This window comes from Molothrus aeneus, chromosome 3, assembly GCF_037042795.1.
Source record: "Molothrus aeneus isolate 106 chromosome 3, BPBGC_Maene_1.0, whole genome shotgun sequence".
Taxonomy (NCBI): Eukaryota; Metazoa; Chordata; class Aves; order Passeriformes; family Icteridae; genus Molothrus; species Molothrus aeneus.
In genome coordinates, this window is record NC_089648.1 from 4,353,321 (window position 1) to 4,374,799 (window position 21,479).

At 40.6% G+C, this 21,479-nt stretch overlaps 1 protein-coding gene across 2 annotated transcripts in view; it reads left to right on the forward strand.

The window, feature by feature from the left end:
* CCDC88A (coiled-coil domain containing 88A) overlaps positions 1–21,479 on the forward strand; it is a 64,434-nt gene that overhangs the window by 4,728 nt on the left and 38,227 nt on the right. For both annotated transcript variants that reach the window (XM_066546054.1, XM_066546055.1), the window contains exons 3-8: positions 10,296–10,404; positions 13,990–14,059; positions 17,623–17,681; positions 18,279–18,362; positions 18,907–19,047; positions 20,184–20,353. In XM_066546054.1, coding sequence (XP_066402151.1) covers positions 10,296–10,404; positions 13,990–14,059; positions 17,623–17,681; positions 18,279–18,362; positions 18,907–19,047; positions 20,184–20,353 — 633 coding nt within the window. The remainder of the gene's footprint in view (positions 1–10,295; positions 10,405–13,989; positions 14,060–17,622; positions 17,682–18,278; positions 18,363–18,906; positions 19,048–20,183; positions 20,354–21,479) is intronic.

The window sequence follows — 21,479 nt, forward strand, 5'->3', positions numbered from 1 at the left end:
TTTTCCCCTTTTACCATTCTCCCACTGTTTTTTGGTGACTAAATCCACTTGCAGGCCTTTCACACCATCAGATTTTCCAGGTGGACTGGCTGCCTGGTGGTGTGTGCCTAGAATGTGGACAGCTTCCTTGGCTGCTGTTTGCAGCTCTCAGCCCTCACTTGTGTGCTTTTTTCCAAGCACTTCAGCTTGCCAGCCCATGCTCCTGGCTTGCCTATATCTTCCCCTGAAAACTGGACTCTGTCTCCAGTGCTGGAGCCAGCTGCCAGGCTCTGTGAAAGAGTGCAGCCACTCAATCCATTAACTCCTTCTTGGGAAAGAGCAGCTTCAGCCAGGCCCTGCCTGGCTGGGGGAATGGAAAAGAGCTTTGAGGAAAAGGAAATCAGTGACTTTGGCAGAAGAAGTAGGAGTGTGTATTTTAGAAAAAGGTCAGATATTATTTACAGATAATATTATTATCCACACCTTTATCACTTCATGGTGTAGATTCACGCTTCCCAGATGTGCTCTGTCAGGTTTTCCACAGGTGCAAGGTGTCCCTTGGACTTTGTCAGAGTTGTTGCTCCCAAGGGTAGTTCTGCAGCAGCAGGGCTGAGATTTTTCTTCAGGAAAGCTGAATTTGTAACAGTCCCTTTTTTTGTACAGAAGCAAATTCTTTAATAAGTGGTGCAGCACAATGTGCACCAGGACTGTTGAAATTAAACCCTTTTGGTTAGAAAAGGGGAAATGCAGTTCTTAGTGTAATGATGAATAATTTCAGATGGGACCATCAGCCTGCAGTGAGCTCTGAATTGGGCAGGTGAGGTGGGCACAGGCTGATCCCTGCACCTGTGGGGTGCTTGGGTTTTTGATAGATAGAGGGGAAAATGCATGGCTTGAACATGGCATGCTTGAAGTGCTTGATCTTGGCCTGTCTCTGTTTTACTAATTTTTGTTATGCTTTTGTACCCTCTTCCACAGCTGATGTCCACTTTCCTTCATCCTGGCTACCCTGATTTATTTCTGAGCAGGAAACTACTCTGTGGTTTGCTCTTGTGCTGTGCAAAGTTTTCAATATTAGGAATTAAATCATCTTACTTTCCTTTACACATCCACTTCTGTCCTCTCCCTTCATGTGCCATCTTGGTTATCTTTCTTGGACTCTGTCTCCTTATTTCTTTTGGTAGCCTGCTACTGACCCCATCCTTACTCCAGCCTAGTACCTTGGGCAGGGAATAAAAACTGAATTTAAAACTATTTTTTAATACATACAGAGAATTCTGTTAAGCCTGTCAACCTATTCCATAAATAGCCATCTTAGATGTAATATCAAAATAACTTGTCTCAGCATTGAAAGCATTCTGGCAAGGAAAGAACATACATTCACTATGGCTTTGCAGTTCCTTTTTCAGAGAATTTTGCATTTTGCATTCTACACGCTGTTTCAGAGCACTCCATGACAATAAGAGCAGCAGTAAAATCCAGTTTTAAGCTAGCTACAGCCACATGATCAGCTTGTACCCTTTGGTGGCCAGGCTGTGCTGCTTCAGCTTTCATGGGGATGCTGGTTTCATGCTCTGGGGATCTCTCCACCACCACAAACCTTTGCCAAGTATTGCTCTGCTCTGATCTTCCTTTTGAAAACAAACCTAGTTAACTGAATTTGGGTGCTAAATCAAGCTCATCTTATCTTCCACCAAATTTGAGATTTACTTCTAGATTTTCCTCATTTGTTTCTTCTGTTAAGAAGGGACTTTTGAGTTTTGTGTTTGTTCAAATGCTCTTATTTTTGTTTCCTCCTTTTTCCCTAAGCTAAATAGCAATTTGTTGCCTTCCTTGTCTTTTGTAATGCACCACTTTTCCCTAGGTAGTAATTATTTAGGGATCAAGACATTTTTCCAAGATGCTGCTTTGTTAGAGCACGTGACTCCAGTGGTCAAAGATTATTTGGGAATGACTGTGGGAGAGTGTCTGTGTTTGTTTGCTTTGTTTGAGAGTCCAGCCTTTATCCTGAAGATGCTGCAGAGGCAGTTGTTGTTGAGCACTGTTTGCAATATGCCTCCCTTTTGTTTAATGGGGTTCGTTGAAGCAAGGCTACTGCTTTGACAAAAATGGCTTGATGTTGTATTTTGGGATGGGAAAGTGTAAGGGATGAACCCATAAATGGTGTCTGTTGTATTGCTGGCCACTGGGTGAATCTCTGTGTTGCACATTTAGAGACACTCCACTACTTGCTTTCTCTCCTACAGTGACAGAAGACAGTCCACTTGGGTTTATTACAGAATTTTATCTTGGTTTAAGCTTCAGGGAAATATTTGCTCTAGTTTTTCTCTGTGTGGTATCTTTGTTTTTCTTAAATAAGCCCCTAAGCAAAAAGTGTCTGCTGGAATTTTCTGGTAGCTTGGGAATACACTTGCTGTACATTTGGAGTATTGTGTGTGCTGGGCAAAACCAGGATACAGAGACTGGGAGATGCATGAGAGAATGCAGGCAAATGGCACATTGTCACTAGTCTAACAGTGGGTGTAGAGAAAGATGAAAATATGTATTTTATTATTAATCAAAATCTGTGTTTTATTATGAACCAGTTACTTACAGAGGGTTTATTTCCCTTCATAAGAAAGGAAGTTATCTACAGTCATGGCGTTCCAACAAAAAGTATTTCATGGAAATCTGTGTGGTGCTGTTTTTACAACTGGAGATCTTTCTAGTCCCTAAAACTGCAATATTTGTGTAGCTTTGGTGCCATCAGTACACATCAGTATTTCCTGTAGTTGTTAATGCTGAGTACTGAGGTGTTTACCTGTGGTCAGACTATTTGTGACACTGAAGTGAGAACTAATTTTTTTGAGATTTTGTAGCTTCAGCCAAGTTTAAAGTCAAGAGCAAAGTGAGTGAACATTTTTCCAAGTCTTTCAAAGGAGAAATAATTTTTGCTAGTGCTGTGATTATCAAATAAAGCAAAGTACATACTGCTGTGCTGCTGTTAGTTAGGATACAAGAAAATAAACTTGTCCTTACAAACTCTTCTTAAAAGTTTTTTTTCAGCTTAAATAAAAAAAAAAAACCTGCATAAATGTGTATTGCTTTTAAATCCTACATAGGAATTTTCCCTAATGTTAACATTTTAAATGTGGCAGTGGCTGTGTGTGAAGCTGGGGGTGGCCATGTTTGGATGTTCGCACAGTGCCCGTGGTCAGTTGCTTTGAGGTGTTAATCACAAAGCCAAGCAGTTCTCATCTGCTCTGGTTTTTGGTACTGAACTGAATAGGTCTTGTAAATTTGGACTCATTTCAGAAGTAAAAAAATGTTGGCTCTGAGAGGGAAAATAACAGGCAGTGCTTGAAGCAGAAGTCAGAACTTCAGACTTCAATATCCTCAGTATTTTGCTTCTGGGGCATGTCAGTCTTGTTGCCTGCCTGACCTTTGTGTGGTGCAAGTACTACAGCAGTTTAATTCTCCCTTTTCAAATGATATTTCCTGCTAAACCTTCTGTAGTTAAAAAAAAAACCTTCAAAACCAACCAAGCAAACCAACAAAGATGTTCCTTGAAAGATATTTAGATTTGTGGGGTAGAGCGTGTTTGTCAGACTTTCTGACAAAGTATGTTTTTCCTCACTAAAAATATTTTGTTTGTTGATGTTTCTTCTGGGAATTCTCCAATTTTTAATACCTAGGTGTGTTTATTTTGTGTTAAGTGCTCTGTGCTGCTCTGAATCCTGTGGATTTTCCTTCCTGTGAGTGACACTTGTTAATTTGGTGGCAGCCAGATTACCTTTTGCCAGCTGTGTCATTCATTGATTTGTTGTGAGGAGCTCACCCAGGTTACTTGGTGTGGTCAGCAGTGACTCACTAGGTTCAACTTCTGGCAGAAAGTTTATTTTTACATACTACCTTTTAGTGTGATAGGAAAAGAATAGTCAAGGTGAAACAATGGTAATGGAGTTATTTCATACTATTTGATGAAATATCTCATAAAAGGAGCAGTTCAGAGCATGGATGGCCTTAAAGACAGTGGTTGCTGTATGAAGTTGGAACTGAGGGTCTGTCACAGACATCTTTTATGAAAAATCCTTTCCTTAAAATTTTTCCTCCTGAGAAGCTGGGAAGCCTCAAAAACAAACTGTAAGCAATGGTTATCTGCTGCTGTGGAATGCAACAGGTGCATCTGGGATTGGTCTCATGTGGTTGTTTCTAATTAATGGCAAATCACAGCCCAGCTGGCTCAGACAGAGTCCCAGCCACAAACCTTTGTTATCATTCTTTCTTTTTCTGTTCTTAGGATTTCATCAGAAGGCTGGCTTTCTTCTATTCTTTTAGTATAGTTTTAATATAATATATTATCATAAAAAAATAAATCAGCCTTCTGAAACATGGAGTCAGATCCTCATCTCTTCCCTCATCCCAGACTCCTGTGAACACGGTCACAAGGGTCCAAGGTTTTGGTCTTTTCCACAAGAGTTTGTTTAGTCACAGATGTGTTTAGTCAATGCCAGGTGAACTGTTCTACCTCCTTCCTTGTTTTCTCACACATTTTAGTCACCTGCATACATCATCTTCACTGCAGTTAGGGAAAAGAGAACAAAAATAAATCTGGGCTGTGCTGGCCTTTGTTTAAACCCTGGGAAGAAGAAATGAAAGCTCAGTCAGCAGACCTGTTGAATGCCCTGTGGTACAGCCTGGCTGTTGGCACATTGCCATGTCCCTGGCAGTGTGGGGCTGTCAGGGGATGTCCCCTCACGCTGATGGGGACCAGGCAGTGGCTGTGATGTGCAGCAGGTGCCCATCCCTGGGGCAGGGAGACACAGGCAGGACACAGCTGCAGCTTTCCCAGCACCCTGCAGCCTTGAGGAGCCGTACAGCTTGAGCAGTTGAGCTGCTCAGAGGCTGAGGCTGGCAGAGGGAAGCTGTGTGCATGTGCTCAGCATGCACAGATATGTTCTTGGCAGCGCTCCCTGTGATCCCACCAGCCACTCTGTTTGGCTCAGGCCAGTTGGTCATGGTTTGGTTGGTTTTTATTTTTCAGTAGGCACAGGGCTTCAGCCTCCTACCAGTCTATGATGTTGGACATAATCCTAGGAAGTGGGGTTTTGTGCAAGGGCCAAAAGACGTTTGATGTTAGGCCTGCTTCCCAAAGCTCACAGGATCATGAGGCAGAAAACGTTGGATACAGCTGTTGGACTTCTGGCACTCAGTCCTTGCTAAGTGCAGAGTTAGCACAGAGCCCTTGAATGGAGGTATTAATGCTGATCCTGTGGCAAAGTGCATCTCAGTGTTTGGGGTATCTTCAGATGTTGGGGCAGGTGACCATTTCAACACTGCACTGGTTGCTGCTCTAGCAGTATCGTCTCAAGGATAGAAATGCAGTGTTTTATAACTAAAAGGTAGATTGTAAAATGTGAAGCAATTTGAAGATTATCCATTATTCTCTAGTGAAAGCCCCATGGTTATTTTTACTTTTTTATTGTTTTGTCAGTAAAAAGCCACTTCTGTATTAAGTCTCTTTGTAAAACACGTTTTGAGCGTGCTTATTATTTTTGTGCCAGTAGTAAATAATGAAGATGCTGCTTTATTAGTTGAAGGCTATCCCAAAATAACTGAAATATTTGACAGATACCTCAGCATTCCAGTTAAAAGGACTTTGCAGAAAACAAACACTATTAGGCGTGCAGCGTTTATTTGCACAAGTGAATGCTGTGCTGCTGTAAGCTGAACCACAGGGTAGCATTTCACTGAACTCACCCAATACATTCAAACAATGGTATATTTCAAATTAGGGAGCGTTATGATACCAGACTTAATCATTAAGTACCATCAAGGAACAGATGGCAAGGGAGGACACAACTGGTTTGCAGTCTGCATAGATTTAAGCATGAGGCCATTAAGCTATCACATTGCCATTTCTGATAGATTTTGGTCAATGAAAAATTAAAGACACATAATCCCCGATTATATGAAGTCTCAATCTGTGATTCATGACACTGGTAGTATTTCAAAAATCACTGAAGTTCCCTGTGTAATCAGGAGTTTTAAACTAATGCATGATTGGGATAGATGCTCCTGTCTGCTTTTATTGCTATTGAAATTAATGTATCTTGTCATAAGTAGGTTGCTCTTAAATGTAAAATTGCTTCAGGGCATCTTTTACCGCTCTGCTTCCTATCGACTTCTAGACAGATTTGCCCTATTTTGCTGGGCTGTTTGCCACTGAAGCAGCTCAGTATCCCCACCTCATAAAAGGAGCAGTTCAGAGCAGGGATGGCCTTAAAAATGTTTCTGGTAGCCACCAGAATCTGAGGGTTTTAAAAACACAGTTTTAAGACACTGCTTTTTAAAGCTGTGTCTTAAACTGGCAATTTGGATCTTTTGATCTTCAAAATTATTTAATTTGCATCCTGTATTTCCATCAGTTTATTTCAGTGTCACTGGACCTATTTACTAATATATGCTATACCATTACTGTTATATACTATACTATATACTAATATACTATTATATACTATTCTAGTAAACAGAATTGTTTTGCACTAATAAAAATAGAAACATTATACTGGTTATAGAAATTCAACAGTTCAACTGATAGGTATAAGTAAAGTACTTCATTAAAATCTTTAATAAATAATAATCTTAAATAAATAAATTCGTTTTCCAGAAGTGTAAATAAGTTTAGAGTGGCTCTTAGAAGGTTCTGGCAGTTCATGTTTAGAATTTCATCTTCCTGTATGAAAAATAGTTGCACATAGAGACTTCATGCTTAGTAAAAAGTATTAGTATGCCATGACTTGGGCTAGCCTGAAAAAATTTCTATGAACCACATAAAATGGAAATATAGCATCCTGCTATATTATTTCCTCTTCAAGAGGGACAAATTAAGATATCAATACTTGAGATGATGAACTATATTGGCTAAATAAATAATATTTAAAATGCTGTTTAATGGATTAATGAGCATTCAGGTTGGAGTCTTTGAGAAAATGAGACCTGGTTATCAGTATTGGAAGGGAAGGTGGGTTTAGTTGTTTAGGTTTTTTTTTAAATAAGGAATTTCCTGTTCAAAGACCTAATCATGGTCCTTTCATAGCACTGGTGTGAGGAGGGACCTGTCAGGTCTGTGCTTGGCTGTTCCATACACAAACCTGACAGTTCTAACACAATGTGAAAGGTAGAAATAAATCAGTGCCTGAAGATTGGGGAGCTCTGCTGAACACCAGCACAGAGGCTGCTTGGTGGGAATCCCTCACTTTTCAACATTGACTTTTCAGCACAGGGCCATTTTAGTAGGTAGCCTAGAAACAGTCTGTGTTTATCATCATTTCATGGCATAATGTGGTTAGAAAAACCTCAATCACTGCAGCACAGAGGTGAAGTCCTGTTTGCACTGGAAGGTGCTGAGAGCAGGATTGCACTCTGGCAAGCATGGGAAACAATTTCTTGTCCAAGTCACTCATCCTAGTCATGTACTAATTGAGAGTGTCAAAAACAACTGAGCTCCCGTGGTTGAAGAATAATGAGCCAAGAGGACAGAAGTTACCAGAAAACCAGAAAAAGAAATCTACTACCAATAGTGAGTTATTGAGGGTACATGTTTAATGAAATGTAAAATGATTGGTAGAGAGTAGTACTGATATCTCACTACCTTGCTTTTATTGAACCTTAAAACCAGTGGGTTAAACTTCTTGTTCCCACTATCTACTTTTAAGTTCTGCTGAAAAATGTTAAGGGAACTTGGAGTTTAGGGTTTCTGTTGGACCCTTTGCCATAATCATCTTTTGGAAAAGTTTAAAATTACTAAAGTAATGTTTTTCTGTGCATCAGGTTGTCCCAAGGCTGACATTCTGATTTTAGCTGCTGGTCATTTGCACTAGCAGAGCATCTTGAAACTGGAGTTTTTCCCAGTGGTAAAAATCCAGCTCCAGAGCACATCTGCAGCCCAAGTTTTCCCAGCAAAAATTCACAATCTCGGTAAACTGCTTCCTGCAATTTAAGCCAACAACAAAAAGCCAAACCAAAACAAAAACCCCTCCAAATTCTGTTTTAAGCTACAGGAATGAATCATTTTGGCACTAAGCTTGTCGTGGAGGGAGGTGAGGTTGTTAGAGCAGCTCTTCCCTGCTGGCTGGGCTGATCCTGTGGTGTCATGAAGATCCAGTGCTATGCAAATATTGAAGTTTTTGTTCATCCAGGATCAATCTCAATATCCTAATGCAGCTTTGGAAATGAGAAAATGGAAAGCCTGAGCTTTTATGACGTTTGTGTTTTGAGTTCTTGTGGTTGCACACTAATTTTGGTGTTGATGCTAAAATAAGAGCTGGCACAACATCCTGGCACAACAGGAAACCCCTGTGCCCTGCTCTAAAGGGACAGGCATCTGAAATGTGTGGCTGTAGAAATGCTGCTGAAGATGATGAAAAAGCCCAGAGATAATCCCGTGGTCATTAAGATTAAAGATGAAGATTAAGGGCCCAAATCGGCCTTTTGGAGATATGCGTGTAGAAATAGGAGACTTCAGCTGATCTCTGGAGGTCAGCAGGATTTATTGTGGATTTTCTCTTCTGATTTTAACAAATTTGCATGAATTCAGTGTGGAAAGGAGTCCAGTTCTGTCCATCTGCAAAGCATAATTATTTTTAGCCCATTTAGTTGCTTTTACAGCTACAGGTTGGCTGATCTAATAATAATAAACCCAAGGTCACATCTTAGTCACATGGTTTGGCTAATATGTTCTAAAATTTATTTTAATTGTTTCAAATATTTTTAGGAACATGCTGATGAGGCAATTACCCATGTCCTAATTTTCCTAGATTTATAATAATAAATACAGAAAAAAGATCCTTGGTCTGCTGCTTTTCTTTTAGAAATATCTATGTGTTGGAGGTGCATTTTTTATATGACCTGACTTCCTTTCCCAGCAGTGGTTTTTCTATTATTTCTATTTGTGTTTATAAGCCAGGAAATGCTGATAGCAATAAACTGAAGAAAAGACATAAATATTTATTTTTTAAAAAAATCTAATATTCTAAATTTAAGCTAGCTGTAAAAGGCAAATAAAGTTTGTGTAGGTAACTTATATATAAATGAAAAATATGTAATTTTTGTGCAGAGAGTATGTGAAACTACCAATCAAAGGAATAAATTGCATCAGAGTACGTCATGATACCATAATATTCAGGTCATTTTTGTTTTATAGCAAATAACTCCTCTTTCTGCATTTGGTTCTGACTCTAATCCTCTGCCTGTGACTGAGTTATTGAATTCCATTACTTTTGCACATTACCAGGATCATTCTCCATTGCCATAGTATTTTTTGAAGGCTGTTCTTTGGGATTTTTTTTCTCCTAAAGTTTGCCAGTGGCTGTTCTGGAAAGTGTATTCTATATTCCATTGTTTAAATCATTAATGACAATGTTGAATAAAACCAGAGCCAGCAGACACACATTCCTGCTGGGAGCCCTGGTTTGACAAGGAGAAATTGGTAGTTTGTTTTTGAGTGCAGCATCCCAGCCAGCTCTCATTTATCTGACAATAATAATATCATCAAACAATACAATAATGCCATTAAATAGCAAAAGTTGCATCATCAAGAATCTGTAAAAGTGAGAAACTTCACACTGGCCATCCCTTAGGAATTCTTTAAACATTTCAGGGAGTGTTATGGGGTGTGCTTCGATTCTGCATGGTTTTCCATGGGAAATCCCAGTGAATGGTTGTCCTGCTGTCCTCTGTGTGTTACAAGGTATTGGAAAGGGGTGACTCATCTGCCTTTCCTCAGATCCTTTCTGCTTTGTGGAGGAAAAAGTGATTGATTTCCTCCCTGCAGCCAAGACAGACCAGAGAAAAATCTGGTAGTATACGATAGTACATGACAAAAACTCCAATTAATAATCCCTTTGTTGTCACATTCCAGCAACCTGTAAATACATCTAAAACAGCTTAGTGTGTGTGTAGCACGATGTGTTTCATATCCATCATCATGCTGCAAGTTAAAATTACGTTTTGTTCCTAGTGAATAGCATCATACAGCCACAGAAACTTTCCTGTCAGAGCCATTCCCTGGGAGTTGTGGTGGCTGCTCCCGGTTTCAGGCTGCGTTGGCAGCAAACAGCAATGTGAGGCTGGCTGGCTGTGTCAGAGACACATTTCAGGCTCTTTGCATCTTCCACAAGTCCTTATTGATTTGTGGAGGGAGAAACAAGGCATGGTTATCAAGACAAGGAATGGCTGTGCTGGCACATGAACTATACCATTTGTTTTATAGACAAAGCTTTAAAGATTAATGTTCAGTGTGTTTAATGTGTTCTTTTTTTCTGTTCTTTTTGCAGCAATCCAAAGTCTGCTAATCAGAGGATAAACAAAAAAGTAAACAATGATGCATCATTAAGGATTCAAAATTTGTCTATTTTGGTGAAACAAATAAAAACTTACTATCAGGTCAGTAATTGTTTGTTGTGCTATGTTTTGCCTGGAATTATTTCTAAATTTTCTTCTGTAGTTGTGGCTTGAAGGGTAACAGGAGTAAGATGAATAAGATTGTTTAGATATCTGGTCAAATTTCTTATCACTGTTTACAGGTATAAAGGTGGTGTTAATGCACTTTTGTATGAATAATGATCTGTTTACAGAATAGATACTCTATGTGTGCAGTTACTCCTGTGGTTGGTATTTACTGAGTTGGACCAAGTTTTGTGCCAGTGAGAGACATTATTACACGTGCGTTTAGTCTTGTAAATGGAATTTTTGTTAGAAGAACATGATGAAATTTACTGCAGTGAGGATTCCCAGCAGTCACTGCTTCCCAAAATTCTGAGTGCAGTGAGGATCCCAGCTGTCACTGCTTCCCAAATTTCTGAGTGCAGTGAGGATTCCCAGCTGTCACTGCTTCCCAAAATTCTGAGTGCAGTGAGGATCCCAGCTGTCACTGCTTCCCAAAATTCTGAGTGCAGTGAGGATTCCCAGCAGTCACTGCTTCCCAAAATTCTGAGTGCAGTGAGGATCCCAGCTGTCACTGCTTCCCAAAATTCTGAGTGCAGTGAGGATTCCCAGCTGTCACTGCCCTGACCAGCCATGGACCATCTTCCCAGCACTTCCCACCCTTTTCTCCTGCACATGGATTTATGTGCTGCCTGCTAAGGCCCATATGCTTTTCCTTTTCCCAAAGGAAGTCATTTTTCCACCAGGCATTAGTGTTCCACAACTGGTGCAACAGGAGGCACAAACACTGACAGGATTGATCTTTTTTGGAACACAAAGCATTCCCTATCCTGCTCTGGCCTCATGGTATCACCAGTCCAGGTGCTCCAGGACCAGGCAGAATTGCTGGCATTTAGGTACCTTTGGATGGTTCAGGATTGCAAACCTTTGTGATGGAAACAGGTTTATTAGAGCTTTTTTAAAATAAAAAAATATTCTTTTTTAAGAAATGGTAAAACCAGTCACCATGTCTTTAGTGGTCCAAGCTATATTGAGCTGCCCTTTTTTAACTGTTTTATACACTTTTCCCCTCTTTCCCTCCCCAGTCTTTCAGGGTTTTGGTCACCATGCAAACATGTGCTGGTGTTTCTGGCAGGAGTGAAGGCTGGAGAGCTCCTTGGAGTCTAAAATTGCTTTTTGCATGTGTAGATATTCACTCCCTACAGTGCCTGCAGGGAGGTTTGTGCTCTGTGGTAGCTGAAGAGTTAAAGGATGGGCTGTTTCACAGAGGGGTCACTTGAGTTCCTGTCACCTGTGAAATCCCCCAAGGCAGGAAAGCTGAGGCTTGATGGATGCCTTGGAATCAAACTGAGAGGCCTCCCTTAGCCTGGGCTGGGGCAGGAGCCTCACAGCCCAGTGCTCCTGAAAGCTGAGAGTGCAGGAGCCTGCCTGGGGCTGTTCCTGGGGGTGTTCCTGGGAGCCCAGGCAGGGGACAGGACACCATTCCCTGCACTGACACAGGATCTTCCTGAGGGTTGGCATCACACACTGATGAATGTGGGAATTGGGGATTTTTAGCACTATGTTAACCTAACTCTTAACGCTTCTCATTCGGAGCTTGTCCATGCTGGTTCGTTCCATGTGGTTTTATAACATGTGTGGAAAACCTTCCCTCAGTGCAGTGAAAAATTACATCAGTGCTGTGGAGGTATTGTCAAAAAACTTGTGGATGTGCTTGTCAAAAAAACCTGCACTGGTAAAATGTAACATTCAAAATTAAGGTGTTATGTTAGATTAGTCAATTTGTTATGTTAGATTAGTCAATTTGTTATGTTAGATTAGTCAATTTTTTTTTTTTTTGTCCCTATATAATCTTTGTTATTCTCTGGAATTGCAGTTCTGCTCCTGAAGCAGTAATTGGAGTGTGTACATTTCTTGGCAGTGTGAGAGCACGGAACTGTTCTCAGCAGTTAGTTCAAGGCAAATGATTCTAAATTTTTTGGTGGGCTCCAGAGGTTTAATTCAGTGATTGTCCATGACTCTCAGCAGATTTGAGTGAGGAGGTGAAAATCTTCAGTAAAATAAATGCTAGTGAGCTGTGAAAGTTTGTACAAGCAAAGCCAGTGCTGAGGGTAACACCGAGAGACAGAAAAGGCGTCAGACATCTCTGGGGCAAGGCAGAGGTGTTGTAAGGAAACAGGTGATCGTGTCTGTTCAGGACACAGGTTTTGGTTACTCTGCTGTGATACAGCTTCATGATAGCACCATGGAATTATTTGAGATACAACCAAAAAAACCACCCCTAGAAAACAACAAAAGCAAACAACAAAAAGCCACTTTAAAAATATGTGATTTTCTTTCATAGTAGCTGTCAACACTCCTTAAATTCACTATTTTTTATCTGTTTTATATTGATTTAAAACATCCTATGGTGCACTTAATGTCTTATTTTTATTTGAAAATAGTCTTTATCAAGGTCTTGAGAAGTACAGGTGTCACAGTTGGTTAAATTTCATGATATTGGAGGAGGTCAAAGCTGTTTTCTGCCTCCTTATAATTTGTCTTAGGCTTGTCCAGAGGAAATGTATATTTTGCAGTCTGCTATTCATCAATTCAGGTATATGCTGATGTTGTATATGAACTGGTGGGAACTTTCAAGTAGAGCTGTAGCTAATAATTTCTACTGATGTTTTTCAAGAAATATTGGGGTTTTTTTTCAATTTGACCTAAGACAAGTGGACCTGTGTTAGCTTGTTGCTTGCAGTGACACCTGATGTGTGCCTTGGGCTCTTCTGGAATGTGTTGCTTTAGAGCAGGAACATTTTATATAATAATGGATCTGTCATTGTGGAAAAACAAAAAGCCTGACTATAGGATGGCATCTGCTGGGCATAAATATCTGGGAACAGGAGAAAGACTCTTCTGCTTCAGGAGAATTAGGCTCTGTCTAGACTGGGGATTTGACCCGATTACAGCCATTACAGGAGCTCCATTGATGGAATCCATGGCACAGATAGGCAGAGCTGCTGCCTGCTGTGTGGCACTTCCAGCTAAAACTCCATGGGATTGTGCACACAGGGGTCTGTACCTTTATATTCACAGCTGGCCCAGTGTCACTGCAGCAAAAACCCCTGGGATTTTCACATCCACCTTTTGGTGAGGCCAAAGAAACCGTGAAATAAAGGAAATAGAGTTTTTTGCAGTAGAAATGCACCTTAGAGCCAATAAAACAAATATGTATCAATAGGTTAGTCAGGGAAACGTGAACATAATAAATTTAAAGGGTTTTGCTGCATTCTGAGACTGGGGATCTCGTTGGCTTAAGATCCCTAAGCCAGCTCATTGCCACGAGAGGATTTTGCTGTGTGAGATGATTGTGCAAACCAGTAAAACAAAGCTTCTGTACAAGTAACTCATATTTGTTAGTAGTTGTTTTTTTAATTAGAATGCAAATAATTAAGTATTGTATGAATTGTATGCATGAAGTCCTGAAAAATATTAAAACTGTTTAATAAATACTGATTTCTCTTTAATGGCTGTTGGCATTTGATGTTTGTGTTCATTCAGTACATATGATGTAAATAATGTTTTAATTAACTTTTATAGGAGACTTTGCAGCAGTTGATCATGATGTCTTTGCCAAATGTGCTAATAATTGGCAAAAATCCTTTTTCTGGTAAGTTTATTTTTTGACTAAGATAAAAATGTATACTGGTGTGATCATTTATATTCTTTCACTGGAAATAAAATTCCTGTAGGGTTGAGCTTCTCAACAGAAGATTGTTGAAATACTTTATCAACTAAGTGGTTTAACAATGATGAGTAATGATTTAATAATGATTTTCTTTGTCCACACAAAGGGTCCACACTCTAAAAAATGTGTTCTGTCACAGCCTCAGCCCTGGCTTTCACTAGGATTTATACTGAGCCCAGTGCATTTCCCTGCAACCAGTGAACCACTGATGGCACAGAGCTAAAGTTCCGTGTACTCCCAGCTACTGCACCTTCAACTTTCTTTACCTGTGTCACTGCTGAGGGAATTGGCAGTTCAGTGCATCTCACTTGATCCAGCTCCTGATCCTTGTTTCTCCTTCCCCCAAACTCTCCTGCTTCTCTTGCATCCATACCTGAAAAATATTGCAATTACCTTCTTGTTTTCTCCCTGAACTGACACTGTCTTCTCCATGCTCCCACCTTCTCTGCTTCCAGCTCTGAGAGTTGCAATTTTCAGACCAAGAAAATTAGCCAGTGTGGATCCAGCTGACTGTCCACAGCCACTTGGGGATCTCTGCACCATGCTCTCAATTCCAGCAGCACGGAGCAGACCCACCTGGCCTGCATGGAGCCACTGTGGATTGGGCAGAATTTATTTCCCTAGGTGTAATGTGCCCCAGGTGTTGTCCTGCTGACGTTCTGCCACCTCAGCAGAGAGGTCAGGAACTGCTCTACCAGGCTGTGTGGCTTCCCCTGGCTGCTTTGATTTCTTTGGGATGTCTTCTCTGCTGCTGTGTCTGTGGGCCAGGGGGTTCCTCATGAGCCAGAAGAACCATCTGTGTTTCCTCACTTCCCAGTCCCAGGGCTCATAACATTGGTATTTTCCATATCCCATCTGCACTATCCCATCTCTGTAGGTATCTTGCTTTAATTCTTTTGGGTTTTACTTTCTGCTTTTGAGCATTGCTGCTTTTGCTTCCGAGGTCACAGCTTTTTCAGTTTTTATATGTGCAGCTGCTGTCATATGCACCAAGAAGTGTGAATGTGGTCCCTTCCTTTCCAAAAGAACAGAATGCATCATGCTTTTATAATTTTGATTCCAGACTTTTTTAAGGTTTTTGAAAGACTCCATGGATTTGCCTAGAAAGCAGATTTACTGGAAAAACAGATTTAAAAAACCCCAGCTCCTAGTATTGTTTTGTAGTGACATTTTTTATTCTGTTCAAGATACTGAGAGAAAATGTTTTAATAACATTGTGTAGTGTAAGATGACATTTCATTGAAAATGCACTATCAAACCCCACAGAGATAAATAATACTGCATTCAGCTGTATACATTCAGTTTTATGGTTTGGTCATTTTTAAGGAGTTGTCTTTGTGTTTTGGGATCTGTGGTTTGGCAGCTCTGCTGGTGTGTGCTTTGCTCTTCTGTGGGGATTTTGTTGGATTTGTGAGAAAATTTGGACTTTTCTGTCGTGTAGCACTCACATTTTTAAAAAATGGTTATGCTTGGACAACATTCTTGAAGGTGTTTCAGCTCCCTGCTGGAGTTCTGCCACAGAGTTTGGTCTGAACTAAAATACAGACCTGTTCTTCTGGGTTCTGCCCAGAACCTTTCCCCTTTGAAAGTTAGGGCTGCTCTTGCTGTGTCACTTGCAAGAGGATCTCATCACTACATGGATTTTTTAAGGTTGTTTGGGCAGGTGTAGGGAAATGAACCCTCAGAGATCTTTGGAGACACTTGCTGTGTCAATCTGGTTCCATTGAGGCAAGCCTGAGAGTAAAAGTCAATTCCCTGATAACAACTTGGATTTGGTCCACTAAAACTTAGGCTGGAGAGGTGATTTTTCTCAGGGATGTTGCCCAGTTTTTCCCCTTTGCACTTAGGGAATTATTTATCAGTAGAGAAATCCCAGGAGATGCCAAAGTGCAGATGGCAGGAGCAGCTACCAGAGGCAGTTGGCTCGTGGAGGAAAATGCAGGGAGAAGGCTGGAGTTGAGGTTGGGTAAAACAGGTCAGCAGGGATTTTATCAGGAAATATTTCCTGAGCTGATTGGCAGGGAGGCACTTGGAGGAGAAAACTGGAGGAGAGCTACAGCCTGGGACTGTAAATGTTAAATTAAATTAGAGGGATAATGATGAGGCCAAGGGGAAGGGGAAAGATGAAAGTTCATATTCCTGAGGGGGCAGGGGAGGATGGAAGCCTGCAGAGGGTGTGAAAGTCAGGAATTCCTTAGGGTGAGCACAGGGAAGATCAAACAGTGACACAGGGTAAGGACAAAGTTCAGCAGCAGGTTGAAGAGAGTAAGACAGAATCATGTATTTCTGTGTTTCTGATGGAGGAAAAGGAAGAAAAACAGAAGATGAGGGAAGCTGAGATGGTTCAGTATTTTGCTCTGTTCCTTCAGGGAATGTGGGGGAGAGACAAGGAATCAATATTCAGGCAGGTGTTTGAAAGGCAGTCAGGAGATGAAGAGTGAAGAGGAGCTTAGGGATTGCTTAAAAATTAAGAAAATAGGATTAATTTATTGGGGTAAGTGAATGCAGGCTTTGAGCTGTTGGATTCTCCTGTTGCACTGTTCCTGTTAACCTTTATTGATAAGACAGAAAGCCAGGTTGAATTCCCCTTCTTCCCCTGAAGCAGCTTCTGGTGAAACACTTTCCTTGATGGTTTTTCTATTTCTCCATAAAAGACTTCACAGCTTGAGCCTTTGGGATACAAGAAGCCTGAATAAATGACTGAAATAGCCCATCTGAGTCTATGTTTTTTGTAATGTATTTATCTACCTGAGAAACCTCTTGAAAAATTGCAATATTTCATGATCATTGGGATTATGCACATTATGTAGCTCCCTCCAAAAGCAGCAGCTTGAGTCAATGCCTAAACTATTTTGTCATCCTTGTAGCATTTGCTTCATGGCATTTATGTTCTAGATTTAGAATATATTTCTATATTTAGTAGCAAGATGAGGACATTGTCAACGTAAAAAGTAAGAAACATTTTTATTAATCTGTAAACAGAGTTCTTTAAGCTTCTTTAGGAGATTAAGATGCTTAAGGCCAGATTTGGAAATACATTTTGATTTTTTGGATGTGCAGATGAATATCTAATACAGCTTTGTAAGGAATTTAAAGGAACTTGTCACCTAAACTCTTCCAATTTGGGAGTGACAGATAATTTAAGCACTTTTGTAACTATCTTGAGAGACCTGAGATTACCTTTGAAAACTTGATTGTAGGTCTCCAAAGCACTTCTAAAAATGTCACTCTGAAGTTTTGCTTTTTGAAGGGCTGAATTATTTTTCCATTTGAAATTGTTATGGGTGTTCAGGTGTTTGGTTACTCTGGAAGTCAGCAGTTAAATGGCAAAAAGGACTGAGCTGAAAGCTCCTCTGGTTCTTCTCTAAACTAGGTTAACATAAATTCTATGGAAATAACAAGAAAACCTCCTGTTTTCTGAGGGATAGGGGAGTAAGCTCTAATTACAATTTTACAGTTACCATTTTTTCTTGTTTTCTTCTCAGAGCCAGGTACTGAAGAAGTAAAAAAGCTCCTCCTGCTTTTGCTTGGTTGTGCAGTTCAGGTGAGTTTAATTGTGTTTGTCCCTGTGAAACTTTTGAATTACTGATCTCTTTTCTTACTATTTCAATACTTGGGGTGGTGTAAAACTTCTTCCTTTGGTGGTACAACTGCATTCCTTGGAAAATGGGAATATTCAGATTTTTGATTAAATGACTACAACTCTACACCTGTTATTGTACAAATACCTCTGATACCACCATCATGGGTTATTAATTTCAGTAGTGTTAATTTACCTGATACTGTAAAGAAAGGGTGGAAATGGTAAAGTGCTGAAAATTAACTCACTGTACTACTGTTTCATGTTTTTAATGAACTATCACAGAATTTGAATAAGTAGCAATTTTAAGAAACCTCTTTCTTGTACCATTTCAATTTGATTTTCCTTGTATCATTTAATTAGTGTTGAAAGTTATAATTACTGTAAAATGGCATGAACTAGGGATTTAATGGTCACCAGAATTATTGGATAATAATTTAGTCATGTGGCCATTGCAATGTCAGCTTTAGAAGTTTTAGCTCTTAAGAAATGCAAAAGAGGAATGAAAATACTTGCAATTATACATATAAATGTGTATAAAATAGATGTCTCTATTTTTAGTGTCAGAAAAAAGAAGAATTTATTGAAAGAATCCAAAGTCTGGATTTTGATACCAGAGCAGCTGTTGCAGCCCATATTCAGGAGGTATTTTGGGGGGTTTTTGCTTTTAATTTTGGGGATCTTTTGAGATGGAATATTGCATTGCAGGAGGGGGAGTTGCACGTGTTCAATGGCAAGTAAATCACATATGTGATTTGCATATTGAGTGGTTGTAGTAAGCAAAAAGGCTTTATTTTTTCACTTGATTCACAAAAAGATTTAATGATTGAGCATTTTTGGGTTTTATTTTTAGAGCAGTACCAGAAAGCAAATTTGTTGCTTCAAGGATTTCTTAGTTACATACAGCAAATTTAGTTTAGTGAAATCTTTATATGCAGATTTCTTTATAAAATATAATTCCAATCAAATGTATGTGGTAGGTAATTTATAATGTTACTGTCACCAGAAGGACAAGGTGCTGCTTCCAGGCAGACAAAAAATTCTTTCTTTACATACAATTAAATATATTTAAAATGTTTTTTCATACCTTATCCAGAAAACTTAACCTGTAGAGTTGCAGCTTTATTTTTCCTTTCTACTCTTAAAATTCCAAGAGGATGTTTTTTCCCTTTCATTTCACCCCATGTAGGTAACTCATAATCAGGAAAATGTGTTTGACCTGCAGTGGATGGATGTCATTGTGCTGACACAAGAGTATGTTGAGCCTCTCCTGAAAAATATGGCCTTGCATTTAAAAAGGCTTATAGATGAAAGAGATGAGCACTCAGAGGTATGCATGTGGCTTAAGAGAAATACAAGAAATCTTCTTTTTCTGAGATAATTCAGCTCAGGATTTTTATAACTAACAGTTTAATTTTCTGCTGACATGTTAAAGCAAGGATTCCTGGCTGCCAGAACTTTGTTTCAGGGAGTTCTTCTGTGCATATTTGTTTAATAATGTAGGAAAGATAAAGTAGGAATGATAAGAGGTGATCTTTTCCACATAGCCAGAGTGGGAAACAACTTCAGCATTGATCAGCAGCTGAAAGCAGAGACTCCAAAGCTGTATCAGCTGCATTCACCAGGAATCAATAACCCATCAATTTGCAAGGCAGTCACTGAAAGCTGTTCTGTTCCCATGTCCTGTTGTCCAGGTTTGAGGGGGATAAAGCAGATCCATACCAGCAGAGGAGGTTTTGCAGGCTTATCTTGAGGCACAGTTGTTGTACCATGTTAGAATCAAGGAACAGAACTATATTTACTACAAAGTTGTGAATCATCTTGGTGGTCCCAGATTTGCCCCTCAGTAGAGTGGGTGTGTCAATGGTGCAATTATTCCAGATATTCCTTTGACAGTTCTTCCAGATCACAGCCTTGGTAGGAATGAAACAGAGGGGAGAGGATGGGGGTGATGCCTTTGTGCAAAGCAAAGGAAAAATACTTCAAACGGTGAGAGATGCTCATATTTGGCCAACACCTTTATTTGTAGGGGGAAATAGGAATATTCCTGTAGGGAATAGGGAAATAGGAATATTCCTGGTGCTTTATTCAGTTGTCAAGGATGAAGAACACAACTTTGTTTAGAGATACATGTTTATCTTTATTTTTAAGAGGTGGTGGTTTTCAAGGAATTTGCACCTTTGATTACCCAGTCCGTTCTGAGCACTGGTCATTTTGTGGGCTTAAAAGTGTGAAGTGAAAAATAAAATTTAAAATAGCAGAAAAATAAAATCTAAACCAGTGGAAGGTCCTCTACAAAAGCTGTGGGTCTTTGCTTTAGGCGTAGAGCTGCAGACAGCGCTTTGGACTTCCTCGATGGCCAAAACCTTTCCATGGTTGTGGTGCCATTGCAGTGTTTGCTATGAACGACACCCAGGTGTCTCTGTGAGGGCCCCTCTGGACTCTTCCCTGTTCTCTGCCCCTCAGACCATCATTGAGCTGTCGGAGGAGCGGGACTGCCTGCGCTTCCTGCCGCACGCCTCGGCCGCGCAGTCCCCGTGCGGCTCCCCCGGCATGAAGCGCACCGAGAGCCGGCAGCACCTGAGCGTGGAGCTCGCCGACGCCAAGGCCAAGATCAGGAGGCTCCGGCAGGAGCTGTGAGTACAATTCCCACTCAGACCCTTTCCACACATCCAGTCCTCTTCAGAGCAGTTCACAGAATCACAGAATGATGAGGCTGGAAGAGACCTCTGAGATCACTGAGTCCAACCTTTGCCCTAACACCTCAACCAGACTATAGCACCAGCTGCCATGTCCAGTCTTTTTTTAAACACATCCAGAGATGGTGATTCTACCACCTCCCTGGGAAGAGCATTCCAGTACTTTGTTATTCTTTTGGTAGAAGTTTTTTTCCTAATATCCAACCTGTACCTTCCCTGACATAGCTTGAGACTGTGTCCTCTTCTTGTGTCAGAGACTGACCCCCACCTGCCTACAACCTCCCTTCAGGAAGGTGTAGAGAGCAATAAGGTCACCTCTAAGCCTCCTCTTCTCCGGGCTAAACAGCCCCAGCTGCCCAGCTCTCATAGGGTTTGTGTTCCAAGCCCCTCACCAGCCTCGTTGCCCTCCTCATCCTGCAACCCACAGGGAATTTCCCCAGGATCTGGAACAAGTTGTTCCTGGCTTCAGCATTCACAAGACACAGTTGTTTCTGTTTATTGGTATGGCCTGACAGTGCAGACCTTCAAAAAGCTTTTGAAAGTTTGAAGTTTTGAAAGTCTACATGGGACATGCTCAATCATGTCACCATCCTTCCCAAACTGAGGGCCCAGAACTGGACACAGCACTCAAGGTGTGGCCTCACCAGCACCGAGTACAGGGGCAGAATGACCTCCCTGCTCCTGCTGGCCACACAATTCCTAAAGCAGGAAGCCATTGGCCTTCCAGGAGCCACTGGCCTTCTTGGCCACCAAGGCACTTTACTGGCTCATATTCAACCAGCTGTCAACCAGCACCCCCAGGTCCCTTTCTGCCTGGACACTGTCCAGCCACACTGTCCCCAGCCTGTAATTCTTGTCCTTTCAAATGGTTTTTTTTAGTTACTGCTCCCCAGGAGGGGTATTTTTGTAATGCAAGATCTGTGGACCCATGGGACAAATACAGCATTTCATCTGTGTTTGTCTCTGTTTGTATTCATAATGATGTTTTGACCTAAATTTTATTCTCTGATGTCCCTGAAATCATGGATTAAAGGTGGAAGCCTCACAAATCTCAGCATTTTGT